Source organism: Micromesistius poutassou, assembly GCF_964030765.1.
Source record: "Micromesistius poutassou genome assembly, chromosome: 24".
Lineage (NCBI taxonomy): Eukaryota > Metazoa > Chordata > Actinopteri > Gadiformes > Gadidae > Micromesistius > Micromesistius poutassou.
In genome coordinates this window covers 4,981,902-4,997,105 of record NC_140294.1, presented here as the reverse complement: position 1 = coordinate 4,997,105, position 15,204 = coordinate 4,981,902, and the positions used below count along the sequence as shown (strand labels likewise).

General features: G+C 44.5%; 1 protein-coding gene across 1 annotated transcript; it reads right to left on the bottom strand.

Moving 5' to 3' along the window:
* LOC311369789 (uncharacterized protein) lies at nucleotides 1-8,307 on the bottom strand (the record flags this gene model as incomplete). The annotated part of the gene is made up of 15 exons (XM_084487988.1): nucleotides 8,259-8,307; nucleotides 8,083-8,136; nucleotides 6,542-6,649; nucleotides 5,700-5,753; nucleotides 5,521-5,574; nucleotides 5,250-5,411; nucleotides 4,665-4,772; nucleotides 4,229-4,336; nucleotides 3,802-3,855; nucleotides 3,459-3,566; nucleotides 2,275-2,328; nucleotides 2,004-2,111; nucleotides 1,664-1,717; nucleotides 821-928; nucleotides 1-381 (listed from the first exon to the last, which is right to left on the bottom strand). Exons 1-15 carry the CDS (start codon nucleotides 8,262-8,264, stop codon nucleotides 1-3), a joined length of 1,521 nt encoding a protein of 506 aa, XP_084344114.1. The 5' UTR covers nucleotides 8,265-8,307.
* Nucleotides 8,308-15,204: the final 6,897 nt, after the last annotated feature.

Genomic DNA, 15,204 nt, shown 5'->3' with positions numbered 1-15,204 from the left:
TCACCATCGGTGAAGTGACGAGACGTGGGCCCTACCGCTCGCTCTCATGGGGTAGCACTGCTTGATGTCCTGGCAGGTTTTGGCCGGGTTGGCCTTGCTGCCGTCGGGACGGCGCAGGTCCTGCAGCCTTCCGTCAAGGGTCTTGAGCGTGGCGTGGACCCCTGTATCGGCACGCAGCACGTCGGACGCATTATTGGCCAGCGCCTCGTCCCTGTTGAACTCCGGGAGAGACTGAGCGGCGGCCTCTTCTTCTGCAAAATCGTCGGGCGAACCGCCGTTGGAGTCGTAGTCGAAGAGGCTGGACAGGAGGTCCTCTACGCCGGCCATGGAGGGTCCTGGGGGCCCTGGGGGTCCGGTGGGGCCCGCGTCGCCGGGCGGACCCTGACACGCAAGGAGGAACAGATATCACTGTTTGTCACGAAAGGTGACACTGCAAATAATCGGAAACGTTTCCATTTCCATTGAGCCAATAAGTGTCCCTTATTCAAAGGGATCTTCAAGTGTCAACATAAGAATCTACAAGAGTCAACATAAGAATTAGAAAGCTTACCTTGACCTGTAGTTTTATGAGTGGTAGTAGAAGATCATATCATCATAATAATAATTCATCCTTGTATCCTTATCCTTATAGCTTAACCCCCTTATCCCTTTTAAAGTTTACACTTAACCCTCAACCTTAACCATGACAATTAAAGAACCACAAACCTAGTAGGTAATACAACATTTGATATCATCTTTGAAGGAGGACTGAAGCCACGTTAACGCAATTCCAGACCTCACATCTGTTTAGTGAAGTGTTTCTCCTGGGTTTTTTGCTCACCTCTGCCCCGATGTCACCACTGGTCCCGCGGGAACCTGGAGCTCCCATGGGTCCCTGCTGCCCAATGTTTCCCTCCTTTCCTTGGGGTCCCACCACTCCAGGGGGGCCCTGGACATCCGGGGAGGAATCGTGTCAGATTGACTCTGACAACCCGAGATAAAGACGCCCAAAGACGCCAATGCCGTGAGTGTTGTGGGATTGTTTTGGATGTGGACGCTTTAGACTCTTAAAGGGTCCCAAAGATAAGATAAGATAAGATAAGATAAGCCTTCATTGTCTCCCTTAGGAGAAATATGTCTTGGGCTTTCGAGAGAACACAGGTGACGCAGCAGCACACAGTCTCTCCATCTACACGCAATGTGCACGTATGCATGTACAATCAAACTACAGTTAACATTCAGTGGCACACACAGACCCATGCACACACCAAAAATATTGCATGATGCCCTACACCAAAAAAATACACAGCCAAGGTATTGCACATTCCCCCCAATAAACCCACTACATTAAACATTGCATAAATGCCCTACACCAAGATATTGCACATTACCCCTAATAAAGCCATTAACATTGAATATATTTGATCTCCAGGTGTCAGGCTGGTTAATAATGAATGATTAATGATTAAATATATGGCAAAAAAAAAAAAATGTCATTGGCCAGATGGATGCTGGATCCACGTCCCGCTCCTCTCCCTGCCCGACTGTTCCAACGGGTTGGTGGACAGTTGGATCGATCCAGCATACACCTGAGTGGACACTCCCACTTGTGGTGTCAACAGGGGAAACATGCTGCAATGGCTTGTGACGACCAATCAGCCTCTCTAAATGTTTTATCTCTTACTCTTTGTCCAGTAGGTCCGACAATTCCCGGAGCTCCGTCATCTCCTGTGGCTCCCTTAAACAAAACAAAGAAACACCTTGATTCACCAGTTGTGATGTCACAAGTCGATTCCACCTATCGCGGTCCGACAGGGAAAAGTAACCAAACAAACTGCCAGCTTTACCTTAAAGGTATAGCACTTAAGGCACATTTTCATATTTAACCTTTCTTCTGTTAGCTAAATTAAATAGTAAATTTAATGAATTGTAGTTCATATTGATATGTTACCATGATTCAGGTGTATATTCTTAAAACCATAAATAAAGGCGTTTAAGAGTTTGGGTAAAACAGGGTATCTTACACTGTTTCCTGGGGCGCCGCTCAGTCCGGTGAACCCTCTGTGACCCTTCTGACCTCTCGCTCCGGCCTCTCCCAGCGGGCCCTTCTCTCCCAGGGGCCCTTGAGGTCCCTAGAAATTCATTCTAACTGCTTAACCGCTTTTATCGAGAAAGAGGGAAGATATGCATGGACACCTTTTGCCCTGTGGCACGAGACTAGCATGGAACACAAAACACAATCTATGATGTCAATTAAATGTGCACACGATTAGGTTTTTCATTTTGGCTACTCACCACTTTCCCTCGAATACCGTCTGAGCCGAGGGGTCCCACTGGGCCTCTCGCCCCCTAAACATACAATAATACATACAATAAACAAATTAAAAAAAAACAAATGTGTTCAAATTTAGAACATAAGATTATCTTAAATCGAACCACAGGTGTAGTTGAAAACACAAACCAACGCAGGTACTGACTCTGATTGGCTGAAATCTGAGCTGTCACTGTGATGGCGCCAGTTCCATGGCTTAATTGTAATGTTTAGTTGCTCATTAAATGGTGCAGCGTCTACTGTGGTTGGTTGGTTGGTATGTACTGTTTCTACTTCAATGTCTGTTTTATTTTCTAATCGTATTCTAGGTCTTCATTTCAATCGTCCTAATTACAACCAAACAACATTTTTCAGCTGTGGAAATTCCAGGTTTTGTCAGTCCTTTCCTGGCTTTTGAGTCAACTGTGTTGATTTGCTGATCAGCAAAAGGAGGAAAAGACAGCGTCCATAGAAAATGCCACCTCAAGCGAGCATGGAGTAGAGACCTGCTAGTCATAGTGTTTATGCGTACAGTAAGATTGCGCTGCACTTTATATGCTAACCATGGGTCAGTTTAACCACACATGGAGTAAGATTAGCTGCACTCCACAAAGACACAGGTTTTGACAACAATCTATTTCATGTCTGTACCAACGCCACTAGGATTACAATCAAAAGGCCCAAAAAGCAACATAGTTAGGCTGTGTGATTTCACCAGAAAGATGTCTCTGGCGAACGAAATCACACAGTATAACTATGTTGCTATTTGTTAGGATATCGTTTATATATATATATATATATATATAAGATATCCTAGCAGCCAATTGGTTAGGGACATTAATATCTATACATATATATATACTTAGAGCAATGAGTGGAAATACCAACATATATGTTGAGAGGAAGAGGTATTTGTGTGTGTGTGTGTGTGTGTGTGTGTGTGTGTGTGTGTGTGTGTGTGCGTGTGTGTGTGTGTGTGTGTGTGTGTGTGTGTGTCTGCGTGTGCGCGAGTGTGTGCGTGCGTGTGCGTGTGTGTGTACGCGCGCGCGTGTGTGTGTGTGTGTGTGTGTGTGGTGTGTCTGCGTGTGCGTGTGTGTGTGTGCGTGCATGTGTACATTTGTGTGTGTGTGTGTGTGTGTATGTGTGTGTGTGTGTGTGTGGTTCTCACATCTGGTCCCCGGGGCCCGGGCCCTCCAGTAGTCCCGACGGATCCCTCCGGGCCTGGGGACCCAGCTCCAGCGGCCATACCTTCAGGACCGGCATTACCTCTGTCACCCTGGAAACACACGCACACAATCAAATACCGCCAATACAGACACACACACATCAAGGCACAGATACACGCACAACCTTGAGAATTGAGAATATCAAGGCACACAAAATAACACACAAACACAGGTCGAATCTATATACACTCACACACACACGCATGCACGCACGCACGCACGCACGCACGCACGCACGCACACACACACACACACACACACACACACACACACACACAGTCTTACCCGGGCCCCTACGAGGCCATCCCTGCCAGGTGGTCCCTCAGCTCCGACGATACCCTGAAACCAAAACACACCGTCAACATCCCCCGGTCCTTTTGTCTGACTTTATTGACCTTTTCAATAAAGTCTGATTATTTTTACTGTAAATTAAACAGGTTTACATTTGAGTCAAATGTTTACAGTTTAGGGTTAGCGTTAGGGTTGAATGTTTTTTAAATAAAGAATCTTAAGTAATGTGTCCTCTGTTTTTGTCCAAAAGTGTTTACAATTCTTATTATCTAAGGACAGCCAACATATAACTGACGCACTATCCTCCCATTATTATAAATATTTACGGAATTATTCTTTACATTCATAGTTTCCGATTCACATTACATTTAGTAATTTTATTTTAGGCGACTGTCGTACGAATTAGGTTGTCGAGCCGTACCAGCGGTCCGGCGTCTCCTCGGGCCCCGGTGGCCCCTGGTAAACCAGCGACTCCCCCAGGTCCTGTACTGCCCTGGGTGCCTTGGCCCCCAGCTTTCCCAGGAGCACCCTGGGAAAATCACACATACATGCAAGGAAACAAACAAAATAGATTCACTTTTGTATAACAGTGGAGACCAGATTTCTACTGGTTGACATGAACCTCTACTGATAACTGTTTAAGTTTAAGTTACGTTAGGGACTTTTTCCCCTTTCACCTCTCAATTAAAATGAAAATATGTTTTGCCGATTGTTCACCAAGCAAGATCGGTTGGGCTTAACATTTCCACTAATAGGACCGCAGTCTGGGTTTAGTATGATTTGACGCTAAGCGATAGGCAGCCGGTGGTCTCCATTTAGAAAAGCATTTCAACCCTAAACCAACTGAACCAACGCACAGCGGGACCAGGTAATCCCAGCATGCCTCTCTCCCCGCGGCCTCCAGGAGTTCCCACAATCCCCCTCTGCCCGGCGATGCCGGAGGGACCTGGGGGGCCGTCCGGACCCTGGAGATACAAACACAACACACAACGAGACGTCAGGTTAGATTTACTTTTCGATTGAACCTTAACCATAACCTTTTCCAAACCACAATATTAACATTCTGTGATTCTCAGAATGTTATGATTGTTATGATTGTGTGTCAGAATGTTATGGTTGTGTGTCAGAATGTTATGATTGTGTGTCAGAATGCAATGATTGTGTGTCAGAATGCTATGGTTGTGTGTCATAATGTTATGATTGTGTGTCAGAATGTTATGATTGTCACACAATTATAACATCATATTATTTAAGGTTTAGGAACTGTTTTAAGATGACATAAGAAGGGGATGTGGGCTATATAAATACTAGATCAATGAAGGGATGTGAGCTATATGAAGGGATGTGAGCTTTATGAAGGGATGTGAGCTTTATGAAGGGATGTGAGCTTTATGAAGGGATGTGAGCTATATGAAGTGATTTATCTTAAGGGTTTTCTGTACCAGGGGTCCGTCTTCACCAGAGTCTCCCTTCTCCCCGGCGGTCCCAGGGGTGCCAGATGGGCCCTCTTCTCCCTGAAGACCAGGGGCCCCGTTATCCCCACCAACGCCCCCAGGACCCTTCTTCCCTGGAGGGCCGGGGGGCCCGGCTGGCCCCAAAGCTCCCTGGTAGACAGGAGAAGGAAACTGTCAGTTTAAAGCATTCAGACATGAAAATTAATGCAATTTTAGTCTGATTTTATATCAGGGAATTATGTTACACACACACACTTACGTTTGATCCAATAGGCCCGATTCCGCCCGCTAACCCGGGGAATCCGGCGGAGCCCTGGAGGGGAACGAGAGGAACGGATTAAAGAGACGTGTGAGGTCATGAACGTCATGACGATGACCTCGTGACGACCTCATGATGATGTCATGATGTGTGTGACGCAGAGGAGGAGGACGACTCACTGCTGCCCCCTGTGTTCCCCTGGCGCCTTTCAACCCCGTCACCCCAACGGGCCCCTACACACACATAGACACACAGAGAAGCACACACACACACACATAGATACACAGAGGACCACACACACACACACACACACACACACACACACACACACATAGACACACAGAGGAGCACACACACACACACACACACACACACACACACACACACATAGACACACACATAGACACACGGAGGAGCACACACACACACACACACACACACACACACACACACACACACATAGACACACAGAGAAACACACACACACACGCACATACAAGCAATTTCTATATCATTTAAATATTGTTTTTTCAACATTGTAGTAATACTATACTATACTAGTAGCAGCATAGTAGAATAGTAGAACTGCTATGGTAAATACATCAGATAGTAGTACTGCTATAGTAAATACATCAGATAGTAGTACTGCTATAGTAAATACATCAGATAGTTGTACTGCTATAGTAAATACATCAGATAGCAGTAATGCAACACCAGAGTAAATACTAGGCTTGTGGCAGTACCTCTGTATTGAGGTATACCAGATTCCTAAAGGTACAAATCTGTGTGACCAGTGGAGCTATGGTGTGGGTGATACGCACATAGACCATATAAAACAGGTTAAACTTACTAGTAGTACTGCTACACCACAGTAAATACTACTATTATTACTGCTACGCTATAGTAAATACAACTGTTAGTACTGGTACGCTATGGTAAATACTACTAGTATTACTGCTACACTGTAGTTAATGCTACTAGTAGTACTTCTACACCACAGTATGGGGGTCTGGGGGTGTACCTGTCCGCCTGTTTTCCCAGCAGTCCCTTGGGGTCCAGGGGCTCCGCCCTCTCCTTTAAGACCTGCATCCCCTGGCTCACCTTTGGCCCCCGGTTGACCATCAGGACCCTGGGGAAAAAAACAACGAAAAAGGAAATGTTAGAGTAGTTCACAAATGATCTTTGTACGTACATCGTACATGGTTTTGATGGATGCATGTGAACGATTAGGGTGTGTATGTGTTTGTGTTATCTAGAGCTGCTGTGATTGGAGGATAGTGTTCTAGAGCTGCTGTGATTGGAGGATCATGTTCTAGAGCTGCTGGGATTTGAGGATAGTGTTCTAGAGCTGCTGTGATTGGAGGATAGCGTTCTAGAGCTGCTGTGATTAGATGACACTGTTCTAGAGCTGCTGTGATGGGAGGATAGTGTTCTAGAGCTGCTGTGATGGGAGGATAGTGTTTGAGATCTGCTATGATTGGATGATAATGTTCAAGAGTTGCTGTGATCGGATGATAATGTTCTAGAGCTGCTCTGATTGGAGGATAATGACCTAGAGCTGCATTGTGCAATTTTGACTTCTGGAGATGTCCTGTTTCAAGGAATGCTGGGATCAGACTAAGAACATTTACTTTCATAAGAAGGCATTCTCTGCTTTGCGGTGCTGTCTGCTGTATTATGTTACATCATTTTGTCTAACTGATTGCTGCTTTTAATGGACTTAGTCTAATTGTGCATTGTTGTTGTGGTGTTAGAAGACTAAATATCATTGTACATTGCTGTGTCTTGTGTTGTTAGCAGACCGTAAATCATCCTACATCCAGCATATGGTCAAACCACACGCCCTGGCCTGTCCGCTGCACTCTTTGACTACCAAACGACTCGCTACTCCCTCACTTCGTGACAACCCCAGCAGCCGCTCAACAAGATCTCGATTGTTTGCAGTCCTAGCTCCACAACGAAGGCACAAGCTCACACTGATATCAGGACAGCTGAACCCCTGCCCATCGCCCTGCAGGCTGAACACCCATCTGCTCAGACTGCATCTAGCTCAATCATTTCTCTTTTGTAGCCCTTATTGCTAAATCTTAAATACATTGCACTTTCTACTTTTTTTTTTTACTTTGCTTTCGTTTTCATTTAATCATCTATTCTATTTTATTTTATTATTTTATTTTATTGTATGACGATGTTTCTATGTGAAGCACTTTCAGCTGGTGGGGGATGATGTTTGTGGTGGGTTACCAGTTATTTTATTTGCTCATTTTAGTTTTCTGGGTTGAGAGAGTTATTTAGAAAAAAATCCTGTAAATATTTTTACAGCCTTGTGAATGAAAAGTGCTAGAAAAATAAAGTTGCCTTGCCTTGCCTTAAAAGCAGTTGCTTAGCTTATTTTTTTATAGGAGTTTTATGGATTCTTGCACTTTTTGGGTTATACCTTGACCCAAAGCCACTTCAATATCTTGAATGCACTTACTGTAAGTCCCTTTGGACTTACAGTAAGGGTCTGCTAACTAGATCATGTAGTGTGATGTGACTGGAGGATAACGTGGCTGAACTCACTGAAGTCCCCGGGAACCCGACGGGCCCGGACGGTCCAGGCTCACCTGGAGACCCCTGTGGGAGGTCAGATAGAGACAATATTCACTAGTAGTAGTGTTATTTATACACAGTACATGCTAATTCTGGATCATAACACGATGACAATGACACATTTTCAAAATAAAAGTTCTACTGACCGCCATCGCTCTGGATCCTCTCCTCCCAGGGGGGCCGGCAGGGCCAGTCTCACCCTGTGTGTGAGGGTGTGTGTGTGTGTGTGTGTGTGTGTGTGTGAGGGTGTGTGTGTGTGTGTGTGTGTGTGTGTGTGTGAGGTGTGTGTGTGTGTGTGTGTGTGTGTGTGTGAGAGAGAGAGAGACAATGTGCTTGTTAATAACCTCCTTGCATTATTTTTTCAAAGCATGATTGTGTTTAAGGCAAAATTTGAACTTAAATTGTGATTTGAACTGAGGTCAATGCAGAGTATCCTAGTGATGTGTGTTTGAAGGCCGATCAAGGTTATAAAGGAGGAAACTTGTGTGTGTGTTGAACTTACCTTCTCACCATGATTACCTGCTGGGCCAACTGGTCCAACACCACCCACTAGTCCCTTTAAATGACAAACAAAATTGAAAATAACAAATAAAATGTTAGAAGTATGCCGCTCAATAGAGTAGTTACATGACGGTACCTATATTTCTATATTGGGCTCTTTCCATATCTGTGAAAATAAATATATAGCATTTACATATTCAAAACCCAATCCTGCAGGAACTGTCCTAAAGCACACGATGCCACCAGAAGGGTGCGTCTGCCGGCGGTTCCACTGCGGTGAGGGTTAGAACCAAGCGGGCGGGGGACTCACCCTCGCTCCATCAGATCCTGCTTTGCCCTCCAGACCTTTTTCTCCGACAGATCCCTGGAAGAAAAGTTCAGACTTAAAATCCCCCCACAGCCATTTCAGACTTAAAACCACCAAGCTGTCCTTAACTCTGGACAACTGCCAGCAGAGGCCAGATGTTAATAGTTTGGTCTGATCAAAATAAATAACCGCTTGCATATCAAACCAAATAGTCAGCCAAAGATGTTGACGTCGCTTAGCAACCGAATAAGCTGGGGTTGATAAGTTACCGGACTACTTGCGGAGTGATACGAAAGATGTGTCCACTTTCCTTGACAGCGGTCATTATATGCTAAGCAACGGTCAATTATCAAAAAAGAATTGACCGGAAGGCCCATGCAAGTGAACGGAGCATTCCACAGCATTGAGAAGAGCTGTGTAATAAATAAATAAATATATATATATATTTATAAAACGGGTGGCTTAAATCAAGTGATCTGATTGGTTCCCAACTGTTGTATATTGAGCGTATACACACAGCTATGACGCCCGTTCAGTTTAGGGAGTTCAGTATCACTCCGCGCCTAACTCTAACTGTTGTTTATGTATATATAAAAGCGATAGCATAGTTCACTGAAGCCTAAAAAACATGTTGATTGCTGGAGAGGGTGGAAATGTTGTAAAGCAATAGGCACACGGTCGGCAATTTAGCCTACTATCGAGTTTGAGTGAACTCGATAGAAGGCTAAATTGCCGGCGAACCAAGCTACCATCTGTAGCCTAGCCTTCTCTCTGAAGGACGCTACAGTGTGTTGCATAGCAACCGCCGTACACTTTGCCGGCAGCCGGGAGGGACTACTTTTTTGTATTCGTTAAAAAAAATGCTTTTCTGACTTTCTAGCTTTTTCAAAATTGAGGGGTGTCTATGACTTTAATTTCGCCATATTTACGTAACCGTTTTATAAAAGCAATAGATCACTTCAGTCAGTGATATACGGTCATTATACCACAGTGAAGGGGGTCGCCGCCCCTCCGCTGCGTGTCGGGACGGACAACGCCCCTTAACTGTGGTATAATGAGCGTATACCACAGCCTGTCGTGATCTATTGCTTAAATATATATATATATATATATATATATATATATATATATATAATTTTTTTGTTTTGCTGTCTAGTGGCGGTGGCTGGTGGCTGTGTTTTGTCACAGCTGTTGCTGTGTCTGTGCTCTATATTATTGTATTAGCTTGCTCTTAAAAGGTGCTGTTGGTAAGATTCAAGGGCTATTATTATTATTATTATTATAATGTCAATATTTGGAAATGGCCTAGCCATCCTTCCGCTACTAGTGGATCAAATGCTCAGTGGGAATGTCTATTCCGGTTGACTGTGCCTGCCTCTGTATGAGACCAAGTCGATTTTAAACTCCTGGCTCATTTCTGACCAATCAGGAGATCTCTTCCCTGATTCAATGGCGGAGAAACGCAGCGAGGGAGGGAGCAGAGAGGGAGGGGATGTTATGTTCTTTCAGTTTTCTAAATCATACTCTCTTCCACTCTTTTCTGCTCTCTCTTTAACCCTCAGATCATACCTACTGCACCTTTAAGTCCTCCGACTTACTGTGTCTCCCTTGGGGCCAGAGGGGCCCGGTACGCCCCTCTCTCCAGCCATCCCCTGCAGGCCCGGGGGCCCCCCTTCGCCCACGCTGCCGGCCGGACCCGAGGCCCCCTGAACGGGTCAAAATTTCAAGTTATAATATGTTTAAAGAAAGGGCTGTGTTGAAATTGTAAATAATTATACTTATGAAGAAAATACTTCCATATATACTGCATTCATATACACTCAGCATAAAATGCATATGTTAACAATACGCTTATTAATCCCAGTCATACTCCACCTCCTGGTGATCACTAGGCCAATAAATGCAGGCAAGCCATTTACACATTAATACTGTCAGCCTGCATGGAAATTAAATAGATAATCTTCTTCAAAAATTGCTTGTTCAACCAAAACACAGCAGCAGGTGAGACTATTTAAACTGGGTTTTGGGGAAAACTGCTTGCAGACGCTGTGTGATAGCTGCTTTGGGGCTGGCCTACCTTGGGCCCGTCCAGACCGGGGGATCCTGGGCTTCCCTTAGGTCCTCCGAGGCCATTGGAGCCCACCTCTCCTCTCTCCCCTGGGGTGCCTCGCTCGCCCTACAGGGGAACGGAGGAAACGGAGACACTTTAGCAACAGGAATGAAAGGAGGATCCCAAGATTGAACTGGAGGGACAACATCCAGGTCGTTGGTGTGAATTGATTGATTTCATCCTTATAATGTTGTTCATATTTTTTGTTGTATTTATTTATTGATTTCATCATTATAATGATATTTTAATTTTAATTTGTATTTATTGATTGATTTCATCACTATAATGTTATTTACATTTTTATTTGTATTTATTGATTGATTTCATCATTATAAAGTTATTTATATTTTTATTTGTATTTAATGATTGATTTCATCGTTATAATGTTATTAAAAAAAAAAAATTGCATCAATGGGTTGAATTGGCTGATTCATTGATTTCATTTGCAGGGATTTGTTGAATTCCTTTATTTGTATTAGTAAATGAGGGGACCGTTTGGAACCGTTTGGTTCACTTACTCTGAGACCTGTTGGGCCATTGGCTCCTCCCTCCCCAGCAAGGCCCTACCGAGAAAAATACAGAGTCAAATGCACTGGAACACATACAAACACGTTCAGGTCAAGTGACTAAATGGTAGATGGTAGTAGACCAATAAAAAACTAACATTATATCCTATTATAATGTAAAAAAAAAAAAATATATATATATATATAGAATGAATAATAATATAATGAACAATATTATTTTTACATGTTACTTCTTCATTATATTTCATTAACCAATTTTAATGATATGTTAATGTGTTTATATGTGAATGTTGACATTGTTTACCTCTTCTCCTGGTTTCCCTGACTCTCCGGGTGGGCCTGTGAGCCCTGGTAGTCCCTGGAACACAGAGCAACTCGTAGTTAATTCCTTTGTTGTTCCCCGACGGTTCTGCTGCCAGGATCCCAGTATTTCCCAGAACTCCCGAAGCTAACATCAGCTTGCATATCCTAGTGCTTCCTCTGCTACTATTAGCTTAGCATTTCATAGTGGTCCCTATGCTATATCAGCTAGCTTTCCACAGTAGTTCCTCTGCTGTCATTCCAGTACTTCCCAGTACTTCCTGTGCTAACATCAGCTAGCAATCGACACTATTTGCTCTATTAACAACCCAGTAGTGCCCATTACTTCCAATACTACCATCAGCTAGCATACCACAGGGCTTCCTCTACTAACTACTAGTACTTCCTCTGCTAGCGTTTCACAGAAGTTCTGTCTTGTACCTGAAATCCGTGTTGTCCCTGAGATCCTTGTTCTCCTCTCTTTCCGGCAATTCCCTGGAGGTCAGACAGACAGAGTAGATATAAAAACACAGAGAAGGAGTAGTATGTCTACCTGGAATAATCAATATGTACTTGTACGTGCATTGAGTGAGTTGGTTGAATGTTGAATTGTTGAGCTGTCTTGAAGTCTCGGTCGACTTAAAGTCTGAGTGGGCTTTGTTGAAGTCTGAGTGGACTATGTGTGAGTCTGAGTGGACTATGTGTGAGTCTGAGTGGACTATGTGGGAGTCTGAGTGACTATGTGGGAGTCTGAGTGGACTATGTGTGAGTCTGAGTGGACTATGTGTGAGTCTGAGTGGACTATGTGGGAGTCCGAGTGGACTATGTGGGAGTGTGGGAATGGACTCACGGCGGGACCGGCTGGGCCGGCGGCGCCCTCCTCTCCATCTTTTCCATTGACTCCCTGAAAAATACAAATTAGAGGTCATCTGGGCAGCCACACGTTGACAACAACACTATAACACAACAACAACAACAACAAGCACAACAACATGACACATCATCACCACAACAACACCGTACCATGATAACAACAACACAAAACCTCATCACCACAACAACACCATAACACACATAACGACAACATCAACATAAAATATCCCCACCATAACGACACCATAACGACAACAACAACATAACACATCATCAACACAACAACAACAACACCGTACCATGATAACAATAGCATAACACATCATCACCACAACAACACCATAACACAACGACAACAACAACATAACACATCACCACAACAACACCATAACACAATGACGACAACAACAACATAAGACACCATCACCACAACAACACCATAATGACAACAACAACATAACACATCACCACAACAACACCATAACACAACGATAACAACAACAGCGACCACTTACCCTGTGACCTGCAGAGCCCGCGCTGCCCGCCTCTCCGCTCTTACCAGCGTCGCCCTGAAAAACCAACAGGAAGTGAGACACGGCGGACAGGAAACAGCTGATGCCAAGATGTGAGTGTCACCGTGCGAGCGTCACTGACAACAAAGCCTTTAGGTCCCAGACCCCCCATGGGTCCGGCTGCTCCCCTGGTGCCCGCTGGACCCGCTGGACCCGGCTTCCCATCCTCTCCTGGACCACCCTGGGGGAGGGGGAGGGAGAGAGGGGGGGTGGGGGGGGGGACGGGGGAGAGAGAGAGAGAGAGAGAGAGAGAGGGGGGGTGGGGTGGGGGGGGGGGAGAGAGAGGGAGAGAGGGGGGGTGGGGGGGGATGGGGGAGAGAGAGAGAGACAGAAAATGTAACTAAAAACACACTGATAAAATTTAGGAATTCATGCGCAAACTACAATTCAAACAGCCAATAATAAAACAATTATAATTGAAAAGACATAAAATGAAATACAGTGAAATTACAACTAAAATACTCAATTGTATTTCAATTGTTTAAATTTAAATGTCAATTTTATTGTTTAAATTTAAACAATTTAAATCAAACAAAAGAGTCCAAGTGGCAGCGGGAGAGCGGTTACCATGGGTCCTGGCTTCCCTTCAGACCCCTGCATGCCAGCCTCTCCGGTCAGACCCTGCAGGAAGACAACAGGTTAATGTCCTGGGCCCTGACCCGCCTCACTTCCTGTGCCACAGGAAGTAAAAGCCAATTCCGATCCAGTCCTGAGTGGATTCCACTAGCTCGTTAACAAGGTGCTGACATGGACTTGTGAGGACTTCATTAATAGGAAATGTGTGGATAACTACAGGACTTTTAATCAGTGAAGCTAGGTTACTGCAGGATTCTTACTTCGTGGACCTGAATCACTTTAACTTGTTGAACCTCGATTACAGGAATTAGTGGTGAGGACTTTTACTTTGTGTAGCAGCAGTAGCAGTAGCAGTAGTGGTATGTGTGACCTCCTGGTGTAAACTAGTGAATAAACGCACAGCATTATGAGTGTGTTGTAGCGGTAATATCCCATAACACTGTTAATAATGCATGGTGGGACTACTGACCCGCGCGCCCGGTATACCAGGCTCTCCGGCCCGTCCCTCGTCTCCGTCTGAGCCTTTGGTCCCGGTGGAGCCCGGGCCTCCTCTCTCTCCCACGGCGCCCTGCGTCCAGCCACACGTCCAAACGGTTAACCGTCGCGTCGTCACGGCAACCGCGGCGGTACGATAATCGGAATACCGCGGCAGATATGGTGGCGGTGGTGATATCGAAACGTTCGACGGTCACGGTAGTCATGGCGACAGTGGTAACGCCAAACCGTCGTGGTAGTCACGACGACAACAGAGGTAATATTTGAGTGTTTAGCCATCGCAGTAGTCATGGCGATGACGGTAACATTGACACCGTCTAGGCGGTCATGACGATGACAGTGTTAACATTCAAACTGCCACGGTAGTCAAGGGGAGGATGGCGATACTGTCTTGTTACGCTGTACGTTCACAATACAATATACAATACAAACAATACAATGCAGTACAATAACTGATATACATATATATACATATATATATATGTGTATATAAATATCATGATCCGGATTCAACATTGATTCAGGAGGTGATGAATGCCCCTACCTTTTGTCCAGGTAAACCGTCAACACCTGGGAATCCTCTGTTTCCCGGAGCTCCCTGTTCAACACCAAACGTAACAGTTCAAACATTAAATTGGAAACAATTGGAAACAAGACCTGATTTCAAAATCCCAAACATCACTCAGTCACATATTAGATCACAGAAAGAAATGTAGCAAATGTATTCAATATCAAATCTGTCAAAATATGTTGAATAGATATCAAAATATACATTTAGTTTATAGAATACATCAACCCTTCACAGAAAATATACACCAAAAGCAAGGGTGT